Source organism: Chiloscyllium punctatum, chromosome 8 (assembly GCF_047496795.1).
Source record: "Chiloscyllium punctatum isolate Juve2018m chromosome 8, sChiPun1.3, whole genome shotgun sequence".
Lineage (NCBI taxonomy): Eukaryota > Metazoa > Chordata > Chondrichthyes > Orectolobiformes > Hemiscylliidae > Chiloscyllium > Chiloscyllium punctatum.
The window spans coordinates 65,749,647-65,773,298 of NC_092746.1; the positions used below are offsets into that span (position 1 = coordinate 65,749,647).

Consider the following 23,652-nt stretch of genomic DNA (forward strand, 5'->3'; position numbering starts at 1 on the left):
CTCGACCTCTTAATTTCCAACTGCCGCTGGGACATTAACCGCCTCAACCTGTCTACCTCCCTCCCCCACTCCAACCTCTCACCCTCACAATGCGCAGCCCTCCAATCCCTCTGCTCCAACCCCAACCTCACCATCAAGCCAGCAGATAAAGGGGGCGCAGTGGTAGTCTGGCGCACTGACCTCTACACCGCTGAAGCCAAACGCCAACTCGAGGACACCTCTTCCTACCACCCCCTCGACCATGACCCCACCCCCCATCACCAAACCATCATCTCCCAGACCATACAGAACCTCATCACGTCAAGAGATCTCCCACCCACAGCTTCCAACCTCATAGTTCGGGAACCCCGCACTGCCCGGTTCTACCTCCTTCCCAAGATCCACAAGCCTGACCACTCTAGCCGACCCATTGTCTCAGAATCCTCCTACCTCACTGAACTCATCACTACCTACCTCGAACTGTCATATTCCCCCTAGTCCAGGAACTCCCCACATACGTTCAATACACCACTCAGGCCCTCCACCTCCTCCAAGACTTCCGTTTCCCTGGCCCCCAATGCCTCATCTTCACCATGGATATCCAATCCCTCTACACCTCCATCCGCCATGGCCAAGGCCTCCAAGCCCTCCGTTTTTCCTCTCCCGACGTTCCCAACAGTACCCTTCCACCGACACACTCATTCATTTGGCCAAACTGGTCCACACCCTTAACAATTTCTCCTTCGAATCCTCCCACCTCTTTCAGGGGGGTCCTGGGCCTCCTTCACCGCCGCTCCCTCACCACCTGGAGGAAGAACGCCTCATCTTCCACCTCGGAACACTTCAACCCCAGAGCATCAATGTGGACTTCAAGTTTCCTCATTTCCCCTTCCCCCACCTCACCCTAGTTCCAAACTTCCAGCTCAGGAAAAGGTCAGGAATTCAACTTCAGACACAGCAGACAAGGGACAACTATGAGAATGGGGACAGTCAACACAGGACTGAGCATGTTGTACTTAAATGCATGCAGCATATGATACAAAGTGAATGAGTCTGTAATGCAAATGGAAATTGGCAGATACCAGGGGATCAGGGCTGGGAACTAAATCCCCAAAGATACAGATCCTAATGGAAGGCTAGGCAGATAGGCAGAGTGGGCGTGGTTACCCTGTCAGTAAGAAATTGAATTAAATCAATAGCAAGAAATGATATTGAGTTGGCTCCTTGGGAGGCAGAGGACAGGAAACTATAGGCCACTTAGTCTGACCTTGGTCATTAGTAAGATATTAGAATCCATTATTAAGGATAAGATTGCGGAGAGCTTGGAAGCGTATAGTAAAGTAGGCCTGAGTCAGCATGACTTTGTCAAGGGGAGGACATACCTGACAAATCTGTTAGAATTCTCTGAGGGGGTAACAAGTAAGTTTATAAAGGAGAGCTAGTGGACATGATTGATTTGGATTTCCTGAAGGCCTTTGAGAATGTGCCATATAGGAAACTATTAAACAAGTTAAGAGCCCATGGTGTTAGGGGCAAGGTACGGGCATGGATAGAGAATCAGCTGGCTGGCAGAAGGTGGGGAGTGGCATAAAGGGGTCTTTTTCAAGATGGCAGCCAGTGACTAGTGGAGTTCTGCAGGTGTTGGGACCACCACATTATGAATTAACAATCTAAACAAAGGAACTAAGGAAGTTGTTATGAAATTTGCTAATGACATAAAGATAGATTGGATGGCCTGATAGTTTTGAGGAAGTGAGGAGGCTGCAGAAGAACCTAAACAGGCTAGAATAGTAGGGAAGGAAGTGACAGATGGAATACAATGTGGGAAAGTGTGAGGTAAATAGGGAAAGGCTTTAGAAAGCTGAAGCACAAATGGACTTAGGAGCCCTAGTTCAGGATTCTCTTCAGGTTAATTTGCAATTTCAGTTGACAGTTAGGAAGGCAAATGCAATGTAACCATTTATTTCAAGAGGGCTAGAATATAACAGCAGAGATGTACTGCTGAGGCTGTATAAGGCTCTGGCCAGACTGTATTTGAAATATTGTAAACAGCTTTGGTCCCGTATCTAAGATTAAAATGCTGGCATTGGAGGGCACCAGAGGAGGCTTATAAGAATGATCACAGGGACAAAGTTTTTGTCATATGAGGACTCTGAGTGGTTGAGGACTTTGAGTCTGTACTCAGTTAAGTTTAGAAGGATGAGGAGTGATCTCATTGAAACTTAGAGAAGTCTGGATAGAGTTGACGTGAAGAAGGTTTTCTCACTAGTAGATTTGGTGGACCGAATGGCCTAAACCTATTCTTATATCATAAGGTCTTTTGTTCTGTAATGGCTGCCCCATTTGCTTTCACTTTTATCATTCGCTGCGAGCTCCTCAAAGAACGATTTCCTATTCTTCTTGCTTGCCATTATTTTGGACCTTCTGGGTTATTGGGGCTGCTCATTCCTCCACCTTGTCTTTTAGGCTGTGGTTAAATGCAATTGGAACTCATTTTGACAGATCCTGAGTTGGTCTCACATCTCATCTACTTTGAAATGATATTCACCAGGATGATATCCATGACCTGTAAAAAAAATCTGTGCAATCGTCTAGGAGAGTTCCATTATAAAGCTTTAGTCTTGTCTTACCTCATTTTTGGATTACTGTTTTGAGATACTTGTATGGTTTGTGCGAAAAGTCATGACTTGCACAAAGCACCATTGTCACATTCACTTTATGCTTTCTTTCTGCAGTCATCACTCTAACAGGCACAAACCATTTATTACCTTTAGACCAGGTGATGCCAACCTATCATATGATGTAGAGGGATTTGTCAGAACCATGGGCTGACATCTTTCCAGCCGTTATCTTTGTTGGCTTGCATTCCTTCTTCCTGGCTAAATTCTTGCATGCTGAATTCGGATGTGATTCAGCTTCTTGCAGTTACAACACTGCTTTCTCCACACTGGACATGCTCTCTTTTTATTTAAGGGTGGCCTCCACAATGTTCAAACCACATCCTCCTATTGTGACTTTTCCGCTGAAAATTTTTTTTTTCCAAACATGTTGTTTGCATTCAGGCTGGAATTGCTCTCAAAATAATGCAAAGCTTTGTCTGTTTTTCCATTAGATGCTCCAGCTGATGCAGAACTTCCACATAAGTCAACCGCCTTCTTGAGAGTAAGTTTTATTTCCCTCAGGGGACGTGCTGTCAAGGCAAGATCTCCCTAAGCCCAAACTATCACTGATGAGACCATCTTCTGGCTGGCCAAGCAAGGTGTACCAGCGGTGTCACACATTGATCAGTAATCTCTCTCTTTTCCTGAGCTCTGACATTGAACTTATCCTGTTCATAAGTAACATTAACGGAGAGTTCAAAATTGGTCATAATGTCACTGAACTAATCACCAAGAATCCCAAGTTAATGTTTTAGGGGCTTGAGTTTCAATTCCATGATAACATATGGTGAAATTAAATTTAATAGAAAGCTAACCTCAGAGCAACTAGATAGCCATTGTCAATTGTTGGAAAGGTTTGTGTGTGTACATCTTTGATTGTTCCTCCTTACCCTTCATTTTTTTTGTGTGTGAAGTTGTCCCTTTTCACATTGTAAAGTCTTAGAAGACATTTTTCTGTGTGAGAGTCACAACATAAACACAACTTGTTGTTCAAACGTGAGATCCAGGTTTACTTTAAAATAGATAATGCACTTGGTTATCAATTATTACAGAGAAATAGGCCAACTGAATCTGTCTCAAAAATTCATCTGTCATTAATTCTGGAATAACACAGAAGGTGCCTGTCAGTGATTTCTAACCCTGAGAATGACAAAACATACAATGTCAGGAGGAAGTTAATGAATTTTTAATAGAAGATCATTTTTTGGCTGCAAATGAAGGGTTGAATATTATAGTTTACATTTTTTTAGATTCAGAGGGTTTTACATCAGTGATTGCATGTTTGAAAAACAAGATCCCAGTGACAAGACTCTTGATTTAAAACTATGCTGCACAGAATTAACTCATCTGTCTTAAAAAAAGGTCCATTGTCCCTTGAGGGCCCAAGGAAGATATGCTTTATGTCATCTCCCATTAGTTCATCCTGTTTACAAACACCATCAGCCGTCAGTCTTTGGGTGAGATATTTGTGAAATATGCCACAAGATCGGTAAGTCATAGATATTCTCAAACAAGGGATAGATAAAAACTATATATAGCCTCAGGTTCCAAATGAGAATAAATCACATCAATTAGAAGGAAAAAGAGATTGTACTTTTGTGACAATTATTCTATCTTTTCAACAATACCGTATTTTTAGAAAGCACATTTGTTACCCTGATATGAAAGCCTGTTACAATTTCAGCAAAATCAGGGCTGCAGACACCCATGGGGGTCCATCATGCAATTGAAAACAGATTAAAGCTTTTGAGTTTTAAGAACAAATGGAAAATACTGTGGATGTTGGAAATTCTGAAAATTATCAGCAGGCCGTGCAGAATTTGTAGGGTGAGAACCAGAGTGTATATTCCAGATCAATGACCTTCCCTCTTACAGGGCTGTAAATTGACACTAAGAGATATGGTAATGGTAATGTAAAAGTGAATTAATTATTCATAATGACACAGGGGAAACATTGGCATAAAACAGTTTCTTTAATACAGAAGAGTTGGAGGTTCACTACAGGGTATGTAACTTTACAGGATGTCCAAATTTGGGACTGAAGACCACCCTTCTGTAAAAGCATTGGTACCACTGAATTGCAAAGGTTCAGGCTGTTTCACTGCAGCCACCCAGTTCCTCTAACTCTGGTTATAAGACTGCTATTGGTATCAGGGGTTAATGGATGCACTGGCAGTAATCTCCCCAAAAAATTTAGATTTTCAAAAAAGTCACAAAGGATTGGAAAACTACCAACGTAACTCCAAATTTAAATGAGAAGGAAATAAAAAAGCTAACTATAAGCCAGTTAGTTGAACATCTATTATTGAGAAAATGTTAGAGTCTATTACAAAGGGCTGAACAGTAAAGCATGCAGAAATGTATAATATAATCAGGCAGAGTCAGCAGGGCTTCATGAAGGGGAAATCATGCCTGGCAAATTTATTAGAAATTCTTTGAAGTGTGAACAGGCAGGAAATACTGTATAAAGGTGAATTTGATGACAGTATATTTGCATCAATTACTCAAGCCATTCATATATATTGTAAGTAATTGTGGCATGTCATAGGGATCAGTGCTGGGGCCACAATTATTTACAATATATTGATGAGGATGAAAGAAGTGAATGCACTATTATCACATTTACGAATGACACAAAATGGGTGGGAAGGCAAGTTGTGAGGATGGCACAAAGAGTCTGCAGAAGGCTATAAACAGGTTAAGCGAGTGGGCAAAATATTGGCAGATGGAAAAATATGAGGTTATGCACATAAGGCAGCAAACATAAAAGTGCTGAATATTATTTAAGTGGAAAGGGACTACAAAAAGCTATGGCACAGAGGGATTTAGCAATCTTAGTATATAAATTACAAAAAGCTAGCAGACAAGTTCAGCAGGAAATAGGGAAGGCAAATGGATGTCGATCTTTATTTCAAAGGGAGTGGAGAATAAAAACACAGAGATGTTGCTAAAAATATATGAGGCTTGAGTCGAATCATAGCTAGAATACGGTGAACAATTTGGTCCCATTATCTAAGGTAAGATATACTGGCTTTGGAGGCAGTCCGGAGAAGCTTTATGAGGCTGATCCTGGGTACAGGGAGAGCTGTAGAGGCTGGGATGTTAAGTATACTCAAGGCTTGGGATAGAAAGATTTTTCATTAAGGAAGCAAGGATTATGGGGATGTGGAGTTAAGGCTTCTCTATCGGCCATGATCTCATTGAATAGTGAAGCAGATTCGATGGGTTGAATGACTTACTTCTGTTCTTATGTCTTAAGATCTTATGGAAATTGACAATCCACTATCATCTCCCAGCTACTGGTTTCATTGTGCAGACTGATAACTTGGGTGGGGAAGTGGATGGAAGTGCCTCCTTTGGACTTTCAACAGACCCTTCCCAAGGTCTTCACCCTACCCCAGCTGTCTTCCCCCTTGTCTCTCTATTCCAACACTTGATCACCCCCATTGCTCCCACTTACCAGGACCTTCGAGACTCGGCACAGTGATGGCATTGCCCAACTCTGGCACAGCAGGCCATTCTGTCAGTACTGGAGAACCACTGGCCTCTGACTGAGCAGCCACTCATTGAGATTGCTCCTGTTACTGAGCTGTTAACTAGCCAACTAGAGGCAGGCTCATCTCAGGGTTTTATTGATGGGGCAGTACCCTTCCATTCCACATTCTGTCCTCCCCCAAATGTAAAATATCAAATCCCTTATTTCAGTGAACGTTTCTTGTCAGGCCTATTAAGCATGTCACAAAAGATTACAGCCTGTCATGCTTGGGGAGGTAATACTTAAAATCATTCCACAAAGATTATGCATCATGTCCTTTCACTGTAATCTAGCTATATGATTCATTTTTGCTGATGGTGTGGGATCAGGCAAGGAACTTCAAGCAGATGCTGGGATGACCAGATCAAGATGTTCCACATTTACTGACAACTTTTGCAATGGACGTGGAAGCTATGGAAACACAGGATCGTCCTAATCTCCTCAGAGCATTCATCCATTTTGTATTCTTTTTGAAAAACATCAGTACTGTGGAAGAGAACAGCAAAAGTAACATGTACATGGGATGTCTTTTATCAGTGCAATCTGCATAAGATTCTGAGCATCATATGAGGAGACTGCATCACCAATGAGGATAGATGCAGAGTGTTGTTCAGAGGTGCCCCAGGACATCACGATGGAGAGGCAGCTGATGTTGCCAGGGTGCATCCTTCAACTCTGGAGGTGTGTACTACCAGAGAGGCTGCAACAGAGTCAATACTATCAAAGGGAAGAAGATGAGCCCAGCCAAAGAAACCTGGTGAAATACACTTTCAGAGAATCTTCAAGAGTAGAATGTCACTTGGCCTGGATTGATAGCAAGCCTAATGAACCAGGTCCAGTGTCAGAATTGTGTTGCCCATTGCCATGCATGGGACTAGAGAATTCATGTCTAAAAGATTGTGGAACATTGCACAATCAATACATCATGTCTGTTTTCTAGGAAACAGTTACTGACCGGCACAGTGATATTTCTGAACAAATACTGCCTGAACACTAATGCAATCTGGGTGCAGCAGAGTGACACCTCAAGTGAATCTGTATATCCATAGTTCTGTCAGTACTACAACCCTGTGCAAAAAAATGTGACAGCAATAGGAAAATCTGCACTTGGGAACATTACATACTCAACTTCTAAATGTTCCCTTTGAGTGTTTTTACTCTGATGTGACTATGTCATTTGAATAAAACTGATCAGCAATAGAAACCATAGGAACAGCTAGATCAAAAAGACTACAATCCATCTTGTTTCCACCCTGCTGGTTGTATGATACAATGATAATGGAATTATCAACTACTCATAATAATTAATCTCTGACAATTCATCAAGTAATTTTTGAGATTCCCCCAGTGTTTACAGAAGCATATTCAGCAAACGCATCCATATTAAAAAGATGGGAGTGCAGAAAAATGACATAATTAGCCCAAACTGCTGCAGAGCTGGGATTGCATGTTAGCATAAAAACTGTGTTCAGAACTTTCCACTCTGTTCTTTGATTTGTGACCTGCCAAATGCCGCTGGTAATTTAGCAAATCTGACACAGCACTTATTGCTCCAGAAAAATGCTCTGCACCTCACTGCATTCAGTTCTGCAGCATGTGGTGAAAAACCTGCCCCTTTTTGCTGAAGGGGTGATGCAGTCCGAGAGGGTCATAAGAAATACCGAATTAGCAAAATACTTAAAAGGAATGAGTTGCAGTATCAGGGAATACCAGGCTTCACCCCTGAATCATGTGGTTATTGCTGGTGCAAAAGCTCCATTACAGATGTCTGCAGAGGTTACTGCAAATATTCTTGTTCAGCGCATTTAACTTCTGTATATTTTTCTTTATTACTTTATAGGATTTTGTTGTCACTAGCAAGGCAAGCATTCGTTATCTAGCTGTGATTGTCCTTGCACCATGTAGCTTGCTAGACCACTTGAGGGGGCAGTTCAGTGCTAATCATGTTTTTGCATCATTTGAAGTATCATTATGCAGAATTCAGTATAACCAATGCTACATCCCTGTTTCAAACAGATGAATGGTGCACAGTCAACATCTCTCCTATCAGGCATATTTTGAAATATGAGTCAAGATTAGAATGGTACTGGAAAAGCACAGCAGGTCAGGCAGCATCCAAGGTGCAGGACAATCGATGTTTCAGGCAAAAGCCTTCATCAGTCCATTTTCGAATATTGACAGACCAGGGGAACTCAAATAGCAATATGTTATGCAACAATTTTTGTTTTCTTCCTGATAAAGCTAATTTATTATTTATATTTTCAATAGAAGGTATTTACTCTTTATTTTTAAAAGAGTGTGTCAGACATGAGCAATCTGATGCCATTTTCTTTACAAACCTGGCATCAATGCACCGAAAGTTCTGCAAAAAAGTCAGAAATAAAGACCATGTCTCATTTAAAATCGTCAGAATAGCTCGTCATTGTACTTACACTCCACAAAGTAGGAACTTGGCTCAATTTTCCAAATGATCTGTCCTCGGTGTGAACCATTAACCCCACGGTTCTTGTAGTCCAGAAAGTTTTCAGACAGAACTTCATCTGTGATTGAAAAGGAAACATATAATTGCAAAACGGTATTATAAGATTGAATATTACAATGGCAATGTAGGCCCTACACAGCTGGATTAAGGAAAATCTGGGAATCATGGAAACTTCACATAGGGAATAAAAATAAGAATAAAATGACTGCAAAACCTAGCTGAGGGATTGACTAAATACAGGAAGCTACGAAAATGCAATCTGAACAGCTCACTGCTGTAGTTTGAACCCCAAATCTAGAAATCAGTCTTAGAGATTTTACTGCCAATACACATTGACTTGATAGAACTGGTGTTAGGGAATTGTCTTGTTTTAAAGTCAGGTCTGACAAAGGCCGGCAGGGCAGGAGCTCAGCCCATTTCCTCAATGTGTGCTAGTTAAAAGCTGTAACATCCTTATTGCGCATTAACTGAAAAAATACTTTGCTGATCGCCAGAAAGGTCTTATCATGATAAGCAATAACCAAACAACTTTCAACACTTGTCTCTTTGCAAGCTGGCAATAATTTATAATTGCTTTTCAATACTTCAAAATATTTCACACATTATAGACATTTCTAATCAACCTGTTCAGAGATGTTACAACTCGACCTAATGCTTCCTAGCCTAGAGGTAGGTACACTACCACTGCATCACAAGAGTCCCTAGGTTACACGTTATAAACCTTGTTTCCCCTCATACCGCTATGTCAGTGACTTTCTTCCTTGTCCAATTCTATGAGTGGCTGTCAACCTTCAGGATGAAGAGTCACCGAATTCAAAACATTAACTCTGCTTTCTTCCCACAGATGCTGCCAGACCTGCAGAGTTTCTCTAACAATTTCTGCTTTTGAAGTCAATCTTCATGTCTTTACACCGACAGTGACCAGTGATAAACTGCTCCATTTATCCTCAAAACTTCATCCTAATATATTTTCATTCATTCATGGGATGTGGACATCAGGAAGCTTAATCCAACCTCTATCCTCACACTACTAAGAAAGCTCAGTGGTATTTTTCCTTAATCCAAAGAACATTTAAGGCATTCACCACCAACATTGTCTCCTTTGTTTTTGTAATGCATGGCCTATTTACATAAGTGCACATGAGGCCTACATTTTTCTTATGAAGTCATACACTTGGAACCAATATGCTCTCGGCCTGATTGGGAACTTTTGGGTTATTGTGTTTGCGATTTGAGGAAATGCTGTTCACTGCTCCAAAACCTCACTGAACATAATCTCAGGAATGCTTTCTCATTGTGATGAAACCACTGATATTCAGTAGCAGCAGTGCTTGCCAACTGTAAGATGCACCACAGAAACTCAGCAAGGCTCCTTCGACAGCATCTTCCAAACCACTACCATCTTGAAGGACAAAGGCAGCAGATACACGGGAACACCTTCAAGTTGTTCTCAAGTTACACACCATCCTCAATTGGATATGTATCGTCTTTCCTTCACTGTCACAAGATCAAAATCCTGGAAGTCCTCCCCTAAGAACACCATATAGACTGCAGCAGTTTGAGAAGGGCATTCATTACCATCTTCTCCAGGGCAATTAAGAATGGGCATTAAATGCTGCCACAAACAGTAAAGTCCAGATCCCATGAATGGATACATGAAAATATTATACAGTATTAACCTTACTAAGGATAGCTTGTGGATTTCTTTTTTTAAATATTTTAAAAATGTGTTTGTTTCCAATAAGGCTGAATCTGATTCTTTCAAATGTGAGGCGCCAACTACAATGATGCCCTTCCCAACAAAAGTTACTCAGTCTTACAGACTGGGTGATATTAACTTGAAGCAGTATCAAATGGGCTTTCTTGAGATGGTGGGATATCCTTTTGTGAAGGTGGAGTCAGGTTGTAAGTGTAATAGTCAAATAGGAATCCAGTTCCTGGAAAGATGGTGTCAGGAACGCACCAAAAATAAAACCATAGAAAATGTCATATCCAAGATTCACTTTAGTCATGTGGAAGCCACGTTATTAGAGATAAGTGGATAAAATTATACTCAACAATTAGAAAATGTCTTTAGCTTTTTTCTTAAAAAGGTTATTTGCAGCCAACGTTCTTCCAGTGATTTGCCTGTTGCTGATATATGAGAGGTATGCTGTAGATTACCCAGACATAACATAGGTTTTGAAGGAATGCCAATGTCACTTTTGAAATCTGAGTTCTCACGAACTGTATCAAATCTTCTGATGAATCAATCCTAATGGCCTAGTGGTATTGTGCACTTTGATTTCATAAAAGCCAATGATAAAGTGCATAAAGGGCAGACAGCAAAGTTCTATCTGTTCTAGTCGCTGAACGGTGAAATGCTTGCATTTGCTTGGTCAGAGATCAGCTAATAATGATAGCAGCCTTTTGTGAAATTCACTTACTGGTAGAGTTCAGCATGTATAAGTGTTAAGTCTGTAGCTCTTTGTTATTTTTATCAATAATGAAGATATCAATAGTTTGAATCTTCAAGATACCCTTCAATTTATCTCTCAATGCTGTGAGATATAATTGGACGGGTGTAGTTCCAGGCATGTAGCATTACCCACTTCAGTTTGAAAGGCAGGAGAAGAATCTAAGAGGAAATTACTGCCAATGCCAGAATCTGTACTGATAACAACAAATGCTGGAGATCACAGCAAGTCAGGCAGCATCCATGGAGACAGCCATCTAGGCTCGAAATGTTAGCTTGCTTTCTCTCCCTGGATGCTGCCTGACCCACTGTGATCTCCAGCATTTGTTGTTTTCAAAAGAATCTAAGGGTTCAGAAATCATTTGAAAGGACACAAGCAATCTCATGAGGGTACAATAAAAGTAAATGGGGTTTTAGAATTCATATTCAAAGGGACACAGACCTAAGTATATATGGTGGACAACTAGTTTTGCTATTTATCACCAGATTTGGCTTACTAATAGAATTAAATATTGTGTTCCACTTTCTTATATCATCATTGCATAAGCGTGACATTATCCATTTTGGCCAAAAGAATAAAAAGGCAACTTATCAGCTAAACGGAAAGAACTTTTAACATGCTATAGTGCAGAAAGATCTAGCTGTCCTCATGCACAAATATCACAAAGCTAGTATGCAGGTAATAAGGAGAGAAATAAAATTATGGCATTTATTTCTAAAGGAATGGAGTATAAAAGCAGGAAAGTGTAGTTGCAACTGTACAAAGCATTGGTATGACAGCATCTGGAATACTGCATACTGCTTTTCTCCACTTACTTGAGGAAGAGTGTAATTGTATTGAAGATAGTTCCGAGAAAGTTCATTTATATTAATTCCACAAAGAAATGGTTTGTCTTATGAGGAGAGATTGCACAGTTAGGTTTATACTTGCTAGAGTGTAGAAGGATGAGAGGAGATCGAAGATATTAAAGAGGATTGACAAAGCAGACATAGAGTTGATGTTTCCCCTTGTTGGACAATCTAGAATGAAAGGTCATAGTTTTAACATAAGGGGGAGCAAATGTAAAACAGAGATATGGAGGAATTACTTCTGTCAAAGGGCTGGGAATATAGAACATAGAACAGAGAAAAATACAGTGCAGTACAGGCCCTTTGGCCCTCGATGTTGCGCTGATCCAAGCCCACCTAACCTATACTAGCCCACTATCCTCCATATGTCTATCCAATGCCCGTTTAAATGCCCATAAAGAGGGACTGGCAGGGCATTCCAGGAACTCACGACTCTCTGAGTAAAGAATCTACCCCTAACATCTATCCTATACCTACCACCCCTTAATTTAAAGCTATGCCCCCTCGTAATAGCTGACTCCATACGTGGAAAAAGGTTCTCATGGTCAACCCTATCCAAACCCCTAATCATCTTGTACACCTCTATCAAGTCACCCCTAAACCTTTTTTTCTCCAATGAAAACAGCTCCCAGTGCCTCAGCCTTTCCTCATATGATCTTCCTACCATACCAGGCAACATCCTGGTAAACCTCCTCTGCATCCGTTCCAGTGCCTCCACATCCTTCCTATAGTATGGCGACCAAAACTGCACACAATACTCCAGATGCGGCCGCACCAGAGTCTTATACAACTGCAACATGACCTCAGGACTCCGGAACTCAATTCCTCTACCAATAAAAGCCAGTACGCCATATGCCTTCTTCACCACACTATTTACCTGGGTGGCAACTTTCAGAGATCTGTGTACATGGACACCAAGATCCCTCTGCTCATTCACACTACCAAGTATCCGACCATTAGCCCAGTACCCCATCTTCTTGTTACTCTTACCAAAGTGAATCACTTGACACTTACCTACATTGAACTCCATTTGCCACCTTTCTGCCCAGCTCTGCAGCTTATCTATATCCCGCTGTAACCTGCCACATCCTTCCTCACTGTCAACAACTCCACCGACTTTCATATCATCTGCAAACTTGCTCACTCAACCTTCTAGCCCTCCTCCAGGTCATTTATAAAAATGACAAACAGCAATGGTCCCAAAACAGATCCTTGTGGAACACCGCTAGTAACTGCACTCCAAGATGAACCTTTACCATCAACTACTGCCCTCTGTCTTCTTCCAGCCAGCCAATTCCTAATCCAAACCTCCAACTCACCCTCAATGCCATACCTCCGTATTTTTTGCAGTAGCCTACCATGGGGAACCTTATCAAACGCCTTACTAAAATCCATATACACCACATCTACCGCTTTACCCTCATCCACCTCCATAGTCACCTTCTCAAAGAATTCAGGAAGGTTTGTGAGGCACGATCTGCCCTTCACAAAACCATGCTGACTATCCTTGATCACATTATTCCTATCCAGATGTTCATAAATCCTATCCCTTACAATTCTCTCTAAGACTTTGCCCACAACAGAAGTGAGACTCACCGGCCTATAGTTACTAGGGTTATCCCTACTCCCCTTCTTGAACAAGGGAACCACATTTGCTGTCCTCCAGTATTCTGCTATTCCTGTAGACAATGAGGACATAAAAATCAAGGCCAATGGCTCTGCAATCTCCTCCCTTGCTTCCCAGAGAATCTTAGGATAAATGCCATCAGGCCCAGGGGACTTATCTATTTTCACCCTTTCCAGAATTTCCAACACCTCTTCCTTACATACCTCAAAGCCATCCATTCTAATTAATTGTGACTCAGTATTCACATCGGCAACAATGTCCTGTTCCTGAGTGAATACTGACGAAAAGTATTTATTCAGTGTCTCCCCAATCTCTTCAGCCTCCACATGCAGCTTCCCACTACTATCCTTGACTGGACCTATTCCTACCCTAGTCATTCTTTTATTCCTGACATACCTATAGAAAGCCTTTGGGTTTTCCCTAATCCTACCAACCAAGGACTTTTCATGTCCCCTCCTTGCTGCTCTTAGCTCTCTCTTCAGATCCTTCCTGGCTACCTTATAACTCTCAATCGCACCAATTGAACCTTCACGCCTCATCTTTACATAGGCCGCCCTCTTCCATTTAACAAGGGATTCCAATTCCTTATTAAACCACGGCTCCCTCACACAACCCTTTCCTCACTGTCTGACAGGTACATACTTATCAAGGACACTCAATAGTTGCTCCTTGAACAAGCTCCACATATCGATTGCACCCTTCCCTTGAAGCCTACTTTTCCAAGCCATGCATCCTAAGTCATGCCTCACCGCATCATAATTTCCCTGTCTCCAGCTATAACTCTTGCCCTGCAGTGCACACTTATCCCTCTCCATCACTAGAGTAAAAGTCAACGAATTGTGGTCACTGTCCCCAAAGTGCTCACCTACCTCCAATTCTAACACCTGGCCTGGTTCGTTACCCAGAACCAAATCCAGTATGGCCTCACCTCTTGTTGGCCTGTCTACATATTGTGTCAGGAAACCTTCCTGCACACATTGGACAAACACCAACCCATCTAATGAACTCGAGCTATAGCTTTCCCAGTCAATATCTGGAAAGTTAAAGTCTCCCATAAAAACCACCCTATTACTTTCACTCTTCTCCTGAATCATCCTCGCAATCCTTTCTTCTACATCTCTAGGACTATTAGGAATCTATGGATTTAACTATCCCAGTGCAGTGGATGGTAGGACACTGAATAAGTTAAAGGAGGAGATATTCAGATCTTCACTTAGTAATGGGTGGAAGGGTTATGAGCAGGTTTGTGGAGTTGAGATAAAGATGAGATCATCCATGGCCGAATTTAAACGGTGAAGCAGGCCCAAGGGGCTGACATGTCTAATCCTGCTCCTAGTTCTTATGTTTTCCCATTTCTCACTATTCCAGATTTGAATGAAATACAATGGTAACCCTTGCTTCTGCTCTTAATGATAAACTACCTTTTTTAAATCCTTTTCCCCAGCTATATCAATCCTCAAATTCAATAAGAAGTACAATGTACGCATGGATCACTCATTCACTGGCCTCTGATCCTCCCTTCGCCCACTCTGGATAAACCATCACCAAGGGAATGATTTTTCAGTCACTGAGGTGACAAGATTAATGGATAGAGTAATTACTTAATTGGGAATGAGACCAAAAATCAATCAGATTCTGGCCATTGAGGGAAACGTTTGCAATTAAATTATCCCTCCTAGATGATAAGATGGCTTTCTTGCCCTTATTTACAGAAGTGATTTTAATCAACTTGCTCAGAGATGTTGTTGCACATGTCTGCAGTAGGTGCAAGTTGAACCCAGACCTCCTGGGTCAGAGGTAGGAACACAACCACTGTGCGACAAGAGTCCTAAGAAGCCTAAATACATGCATTGGCATCTCATGAATTATAAATACCGCTGGAATGGACTTTCCCTTCCCAGTTAAATTTCTGCCCAATCAAGATGCTTGATGCTATAGAAACTCCATTGTATAAAACAAGAATGTGCCCATTGTCTTTGCTCTTTAGTCTCCTGGTCAAGTAAGTACAAAACTTTGACTGCCACTCCCAAAAACTTTTCAAACTGTCCTCCCTTTCACTTTTGCTGTAACCTCTACAATTGCGAAGGCACCTCTTTGGAAACGAGGGCAGGGTGGAGTTTGGCATGCACCAGCCTCTCCTTCACAGTTGGCACTAGCTTTGGTGCACAGTCAGGCTATAGCTTTTGTCTCACTATAATACAGAAGGCAAGCAAGTCAACTTATGGTTGAGAGGGACACTTTAGTGCAAAAGTCAAGGCAGGAGACTCAAGTTGCAAGAAAGACTGAAGCATCATTATTGGGAAGGGGAGGGTATTCATGCCACTATAAGGCTTGGTACTATGCTAAAATCAAAGATGGCACATGTGCCCACAACTTATATGGCAAACATTGTGCATGTACATTGAAGAGCATAGCGTTGTGTGAAAGAGAAAGGGTGGCATATTGAATTGGATGAGGGTTGAATCCAGTCAGCCCGAGGGCCAGGCCATTTCTAGTGTGAGAGTTTAGCCACAGTCAGTGAAGCAAGTGATCCAACAGTCCAGAAATTAGCTGTTATAGTCAGGGGATTGGGTTATTATCAGTCCTGGAAGTTAAATAGTATTGGTCAGTCAGGATCATACTGCAGATTCAATCTAGGGGAAGAACCCTAACCACAGTCCTACAAACTCTGTCTGGGGGTGGGCCATGGTCAATTCGGGAATAGGTTAGATATCATCCACAGACATTTAAGTTCTATTCATGGCATTATCTAAACTTAAGGCAGGTCACCTAGGGTTGGGACTGGTTGTATGTTCTGAGAGCTTGTTCACAGTCATAGGAAACAATTAATATTGATGGGTGAGCAGATGATTTTGGGTGCTGCAGAGATGGGGGGTGTGTTCAGGACAAGTTATCATCACTTTGGCCTTGACATGGGGAGAGTCAGCAATGGCATCAACAGTCAGGGGGTTCTGAGTAAAGTTGATAGCAACATAAAAGTGGCTGAACCAAAATGGAGAGATAGGTAGAGGAGAGTGACAGGTCATCAGGGAAACAGATACACTAGCAGAGGTGAAGAAAAAGGGATCTTTCTGACTTCATGGGTTACCCGCAGAGCCTGTAAGTCACTGCAATTAACACAAGCTCTTAAGCTCACAATATTGATCTGAAAAATCAACTGTTAGATTCTGTTTGCTTTAACCTTGGAATTTTCCCTTTTATCATTTGAATTCTACTTTGAGACATTCCCAGCATTATCACCTCAGTATAATGTACTTCTGTGGCTCTTGATTTCCCTACTTCCTTACTGCTTTGCAGTATCCACTCACTATAGTGTCTATACTTGTTGTGAGTTTAAGGACTGCCTTTTTCACCTATAGCCTTCTCAGACATTTTCTGCACCTTTAATTTGAAGATTTTCTCTTACCCAAGAAGGATTTTTAACTGTACTCACAGAACTCTGAGATATTCACTTCCTAACCAAACCTCTATCTGCTTGAGATCAATGGGATCTGTAACTACTTCTGGAACTTCTGTAATCTGTATCTGCCCAATGGAATTGGAAATTACCAAGTGGGACAAATCCTTAAAAGCTTTTCTTCCCAGAGTGATCCTCACACACATCCAAAGTAAAGGCTATGCCCGAGAGTACGACTGGTTCTCTTTTGTTGGTCTTTCTCAGAGTTCATGCTGACTGCTTGCTTGTTCAAGTGCTTGCAGCTGCTGAATGAGTAGTTCTCAAAGTATAAAGTGGCCAGGAGGCTGGATTCAGCCCAACTTTCTCGAGAGGTGAGTCCAAACATGTCTGGACAGGTTGATCATAAAATATTTTGAAGTGGTAAAACTGTAAACTCACTCGGTCCTCTGTAAACTTCCTCTCCTGGGTCTAATGGATTTTTCACCGTTACACTTTTCGGGCTTAAACACCAACTGTCCACCACTAATTGCCATTGGGCATGATGGGTGGGAAGGATGGTGGCACCAATCCTCTTGCCTTGACAGGATTTCAGAACCAATTTGGCTTAAAGTGGTAGAGGAATAGCCATTAGTGAGCGTTAACAAGATGCTCTCATTTTAACAAGATACAGATTATAGTATGATGGCCATGAGGTACAAATGGGGAAACAAGGACCACACCTTCACAATCCAGAGCTTTTTTCCCAATTTCCTCACCAAGGGCTGTATGGCAGCATCAGATTGGTTGGAGCTTAAAAATGTGTCCAATGTTAACCCTTACAGAACCATTACCTTTACAACATGGCGGAGTGAGACTGACTGATTCCCCTGTGTGTGAGATGACAGAAAAAAGATGGTGTCACTTACTCTTGCTGAGCACAGGAGGTCATCAGCTTTCTTGTGGCACAGCCTGATATCCTGTTGCTGTACCCCAGGAACAAGGATAGACCTTCTCTCTAGTGAGGCAAAAGTGAGGACTGCAGATGCTGGAGATCAGAATGAGCCCTCATTCCTGATGAATGGCTTTTGCCCGAACCGCCTATTTTCCTGCTTCTCAGATGCTGCCTGACCTGCTGTGCTTTTCCAGCACGACTCTAATCTTGACTCTTCTCTCTAGTGACCCTACCCAGCAATATCTGTAAGGCAGCGTGGGTAGACCTGGGAGTCTGTTTTGACTCCTTGGAAGGCATTTCTGGGTTTCTGGAGGGGATGGAGTGGGGTAGGAATTTGTTTGCTGTTGGCAGGAGTGGGAAGCCCACCACATGCTTCTGAAAAATTCCTGGATTACAGCCAGAGGAGTAGTATCTAGTTGGCCTTTAAATACAGCATCAATTATTCAACTCAGACATCACCTCTGTTGTGATGATGAGCTGGGAAGCATGTGATTACATGAGATAGATGATGCTAAGATATGATGCTAAGACACTGTGACCATACTTTAAGTTCAAAAAGGAAACTTCCAGCCGACGATCCACAGCGCTCTCCCATTCCCCACTCAAACCCTAAATGGGACACCTAACCCACAATACACTATGGTTATAAATCACTGCAGGTACTTTATGTATTGCCTTTGTATTCTTGGGAAGGCACTGCAGCTGTTCTGTTGTAAACATCCATTCCATTGTTGCTTCCAATTCTTTTCTGAGTCTCAGAGGAGGACATTTCTGGATGTTGCAATGGATTTTCCTACCGCTGCTGTTCAATGATTACAGCAGCTGATTGCCAAAAATAGAGGAGTACATCTTGTGTACCGCTGCAGTTTTCGGTAGTGAGACCAATAGCTTGAGCAGCATCTTCAATTTAATATTAATTACAGGGAAAGCTGGTCCTGCACATTATTGGCAGGTTGAGTTGGTTTAAAGGGGATATGATCAGACTGGCAGGAAATGGCAAGGGGTGTAATCCAAGGATCTATTCTGGATTCTCGTCAGATATTCATTCATGATTGGATATGGAATGAAAAGTTGTATATTTGTAATAATACTAAATTAGGAGGCACAGTAAATGACATCGATGCAAGCAGGAATATGCAGAAAGACATAGACAGAAATGTGAATGGACACAGCAACGACTCATGGAGTTCAATGTGGGCAAATGAGAGCTCATTCATTTTGAAGGCAATAAAAAATAAATCTGAATACTGTCTGAATTATAAGAAACTAGGAACTTCTGAGGAGCAAAGTATTTTGGGTGTCCAAGTACACAAATCACATTTTTAAATACAATCATGAGGACATGGGTGGCAGTGGCTGGCCAGCATTTATTGAGTATAAATGTTGGCAAGTCCTGTTGCAGCTCTGTAAGATTTTAGTTAGGCCACATTTGAAATGCTGCATGCAGTTATGGTCACCACACTTTAGGAAGGATGTGGAGGCTTTGGAGAGGGTGCAAAAGAGATTTACCAAGATGTTGTCTGCGTTGGAGTGTGTTTTCACAAAAGTGTCAGAGGCTGAGGGGTGACCTGATTGAAGTAGCTAAAATTATGAGAGGAATGCATAGTCAGTCTTTTTCTCAGCGTGGAAATGCCAAATACCAGTGGGCATAGTTTTAGCATGAGAGAGGAAAAGTTTAAAAGCAGATATGTGAAGAAAGTTTTTTTTTAACATTGAGAGTGGAACGCATTGCCTGAGAGGTGGTAGAAACAGATACATTAGCGAAGTTTAAGAGGCATTTAAACAGACACATGAACAGGCAAGGAATAGAGGGATACAGGCCATGTGCAGGCAAATGAGATTAAATTACAATTGCACCATGGTCAGCAGAGACATGGTGCACCAAAGGGCCTGTTCTTGTGCTGTACTGATCTATGTTCTATGTTATTGCCCATCCCAAGTTATCCTTGAGAAGGTAGTGGTGAGCTGAACTATTGCAATCCATGTGCTGTGGGTTGATCCACGATGCTATTAGAGAGATAATACCTAGATTTTGGCTCAGTGTCAGTGAAGGAACGGCAATATATTTCCCAGTCTGGAAGGTGAATGGCTGGGAGGGAAACTTGCAGGTGGTGGTGTTCCTATATATCTGTTGCCTTGTCCTTCTAGATGGAGGTGGTCATGAGTTTAGTAAGTGCTGCTTAAGGAAATTTGGTGAAGTTCTGCAGTGCATATTGTCGATAGTACACACTGCTGCTACTCAACATCAGTGGTGGAGGATGTGGTACCAATCAAGCAGGCTGCTTTGTCCTGGATGGTGTCAAGCTCCTTAAGTGTTGTTGGAGCTGGACTCATCCAGGCAAGTGGAGAGTATCCCATCACACTCCTGACTTGTGCCTTGTTGATGGTGGACAGGCTCTGGAGAGTCAGGAGGTCAGTTATTTGCCATAGTATTCCTAGCCTCTGACCTATTGTTACAGACACTATTTATTTATCCACAGGAAAAACAACACTCAAAAGGTCAGTTGGAATGCTGACTTTTAGCAAAGTGTCTGAATTAGAGTGGATGAAGTTATGTTTCAGTTGTTTAGATCCTTGGCTGGACCCAATCCAGAATATTGCATTCAGTTTTGGTCCTGTAACTCAGTAAGGATACAATAGCCATGAAGAGAGAGAAGCACAGGTTTGTTAGACTAATACCAGTGTTCCTCAAGTTCTGTCATTACTTACTGAATTACAGCAAAGTGCCATGAATTCTTTGACGACAGTAGGGAAAGGGGATAGGCCCTGGATCCAGCTCAGTTGAAACAAGGATTGAAGCATGTGCTGTTGGCCAGGCCCTAGGACAAGGGCAGGCCTGCAGTGCAAAAATCAGGGAAGATATTAAGACCACCAAGCCATCCAGCACCATACAGGAAGCAATTGGTTTCCTGACTATCCCATTGTCACTCATTTTACCTGAAAATAAAGAGATTGTTTAGAACAAACTTATAAACTTCATATTTATAATAATATCTTCCGCAGACTCAAGTAGACTGAGCTGGTGGGAAACGCACTGGACAAATATTTATGACCATGAAAGTGGCTCTGTTTTTAGGAGTGGAAAATTAAAAACTGAAAAAGAACCAAGTTCAACATTCAAGAGAACATTCAGTTTTGTGTGCCACAATGTGGGTTGTAACAGATTGGAAATTCTTCTGACTGTAAGTTTGAGGAGGGTAGCAAGAAGATCATGCTGCTAATGTGCAGTGTTGTTTTCTGATCCTTTCCAAGGGCTTTCTGAAGTCTCACATTCTGGGGAAACTTTCAACATCAACGTTCGGAAGTGAAAATGTCTTACTTGACTCAAAAGGTTAACTCCAATTCTCTTTCCACAGATTCTGCCAGATCTGCTGAGTTCTTTCAGCTCTTCCTGCTTTTGTTCTGGATTTCCAAGGTTCGCAGTATTTTGCTTTTATTTTCCTGAGTAAATGCTGCCTGGTAAATAACTGATACCCCAAACAACAGAAACAATTCTCCTTCCAACTTTTTAAAACAACAACAAATGCCACACTGCAACTATATCGTATATCTCTCTTTCTACTGAATAGCTGTTCTCAAAAAGACTCAACATCAATCTCAGTTTCCAATGGCTATGCTTCTCCACATTGCTCAGAGACACAACATCAAGTGATCACCAAAAGTTGCTTCTCTCAGTTTTCAGAGAAGTCCTGAACTAAATAGATTATGAAGAGATGGTGGTGTAGTGGTACAATCCCTGGACTAATGATTCAGAAACAAATGCTGCCTGACCTGCTGCGCTTTTCCAGCAACACATTTTCAGCTCTGATCTCCAGCATCTGCAGTCCTCACTTTCTCCTAATGATTCAGAAACCCAGGGTAAAGATGTAGGGACATAGATGTTCAAGTACCTCAATAGCAGTTGGTGAAATTTGAATTTAATAAAAATCTGAAATTAAAAGCTAGTTCAATAGTAACTGCATAACCATTTGTAATTGTCATAAAAACCTATCTGCTTCGCTAATGTCCTTTAAGAAAATAAATCTGGTGTCCTTACTCAGTCTGGTTTATATGTGATTCCAGACTGGTTGACTCTTTACTGCCCTCTCAACTAGCCTAGCAAGCCAGTCAGTTTCAAGGGACAATTATGTTTGTGCAAAAAATGCGGGCCGAGTCAGCAGCACCAACACTAATAAAAAGGCCCGTTTTCACAAATCGTTCCCCCCTCCCCTGTAATACCCGGCAGCTCCAAGGCCTACCAAGATGAATCTTCTGGATTCTGCAGATTGCCGTATGACATATCTATTTGATCAGAGATTGTCTTCTCCTTTGCATTCTGCCTGGTGTCCACAGAAAAGAGACACTCCAAAGAACACACTAGCTTTGGCTTTTCACCTTTCTGTCTGAAATCTCGGAGACAAAGTCTGCCCACAGGCAGCACCAGCTGCTCTTGCTTTTGTTTCAGGACAGCACATTTTGCACCTTGCTCATTGCAACACTTCATAACCTCTCAGTTCCCAATGGTAATAAGTCAGCTGGCCAGTTGCCTGACAGAATGCATGCAAGATTACATGAATCTCATCATCACTCATTTTACCTGAGATTAAAGAGGCCGTTTAGAACAAATTTATAAACTTCACATTTTTTGACAGTATCTTCTGCAGACTTGAGTAGAATGAGCTGGTGGGAAATATACTGGAGGAATATTTATATCTATGGAAGTGACTCTGTTTTTAAAAGGAGGAAGAATAAAGGATAAGAAAGAAGAAACCTTTTAGAGTAAATTCAACATTCAGCTCTGGGTGCCACAAAGTGGGTAGCAACAGATCAAATGCCCATTACCTACTATTGCTGTCAACACTACACCACTATCAATGTTGAAATTTACCCAGTCCTTGTTAGCATCATGGTACATTAGGCAAAAATGAGTATTCAGCTTGCAGGATTTTATACTCAATAAATACATTTAAGGTGTAAGTGAATCAAGTTCTTAACTGTCTAGTCTTTCTTCAATTGGTTTGGCAGTGCCCAATAAGCACTGCAGAACTGAGTGCACATCTCCTTGAAGAGATGTGCCTGTAGTATTCTATCAGTAAAACACTGCTGCCATTTCTCGGCAGAATGTCCATTTATTTTCATTTGATCATGCCAAAATGCTTGACCATAAAAATATCTCAGACCTACCTGCTAAGAGTGATGAATTTTCATACAAGCTTTTACTATCGCTATGAACATTTGAGCTGAATTACTTTATGTCTTTCACATGAATAATATTGATGCTATAATTTTCAAATTACAGCAATATAAATATGAACATTAGCTATTTACAATGGTTAGTTATACATTGAATTAAAAACATTTTGTGATAGTTTAGATTTCATAAGGATATCTGGCCCCTTATTTATCTGCCACATTTTGACATTGTTATTTATATAAATGTAGATTCTTGTCTCATGTTGGAACTGTTCTATATTGACAATGGAGGAGTAAATCACAGCACTAGAGGTAGAAGTGGACTCAAAAGCGATCCCCCATCTAGAAAAACTACTAGGAAGAAACTAGAAATGACATGAAAATAGGTCAAGATTAGAGTGGTGCTGGAAAAGTACAGTAGGTCAGGCAGCATCCGACGAGCGGGAAAATCAACGTTTTGGGCAAAAGGCCTTCATCTGGAAGGTTCCTGATGAAGGGTTTTTACCTGAAATCATCAGCAGTACCCACTTTAGATTAGATTACTTACAGTGTGGAAACAGACCCT

At 41.5% G+C, this 23,652-nt stretch overlaps 1 protein-coding gene across 8 annotated transcripts in view; it reads right to left on the reverse strand.

Moving 5' to 3' along the window:
• LOC140480604 (E3 ubiquitin-protein ligase HECW1-like) overlaps positions 1 to 23,652 on the reverse strand; it is a 467,461-nt gene that overhangs the window by 335,213 nt on the left and 108,596 nt on the right. For all 8 annotated transcript variants that reach the window (XM_072575690.1, XM_072575692.1, XM_072575685.1 and 5 more), the window contains one exon: positions 8,607 to 8,714. In XM_072575690.1, coding sequence (XP_072431791.1) covers positions 8,607 to 8,714 — 108 coding nt within the window. The remainder of the gene's footprint in view (positions 1 to 8,606; positions 8,715 to 23,652) is intronic.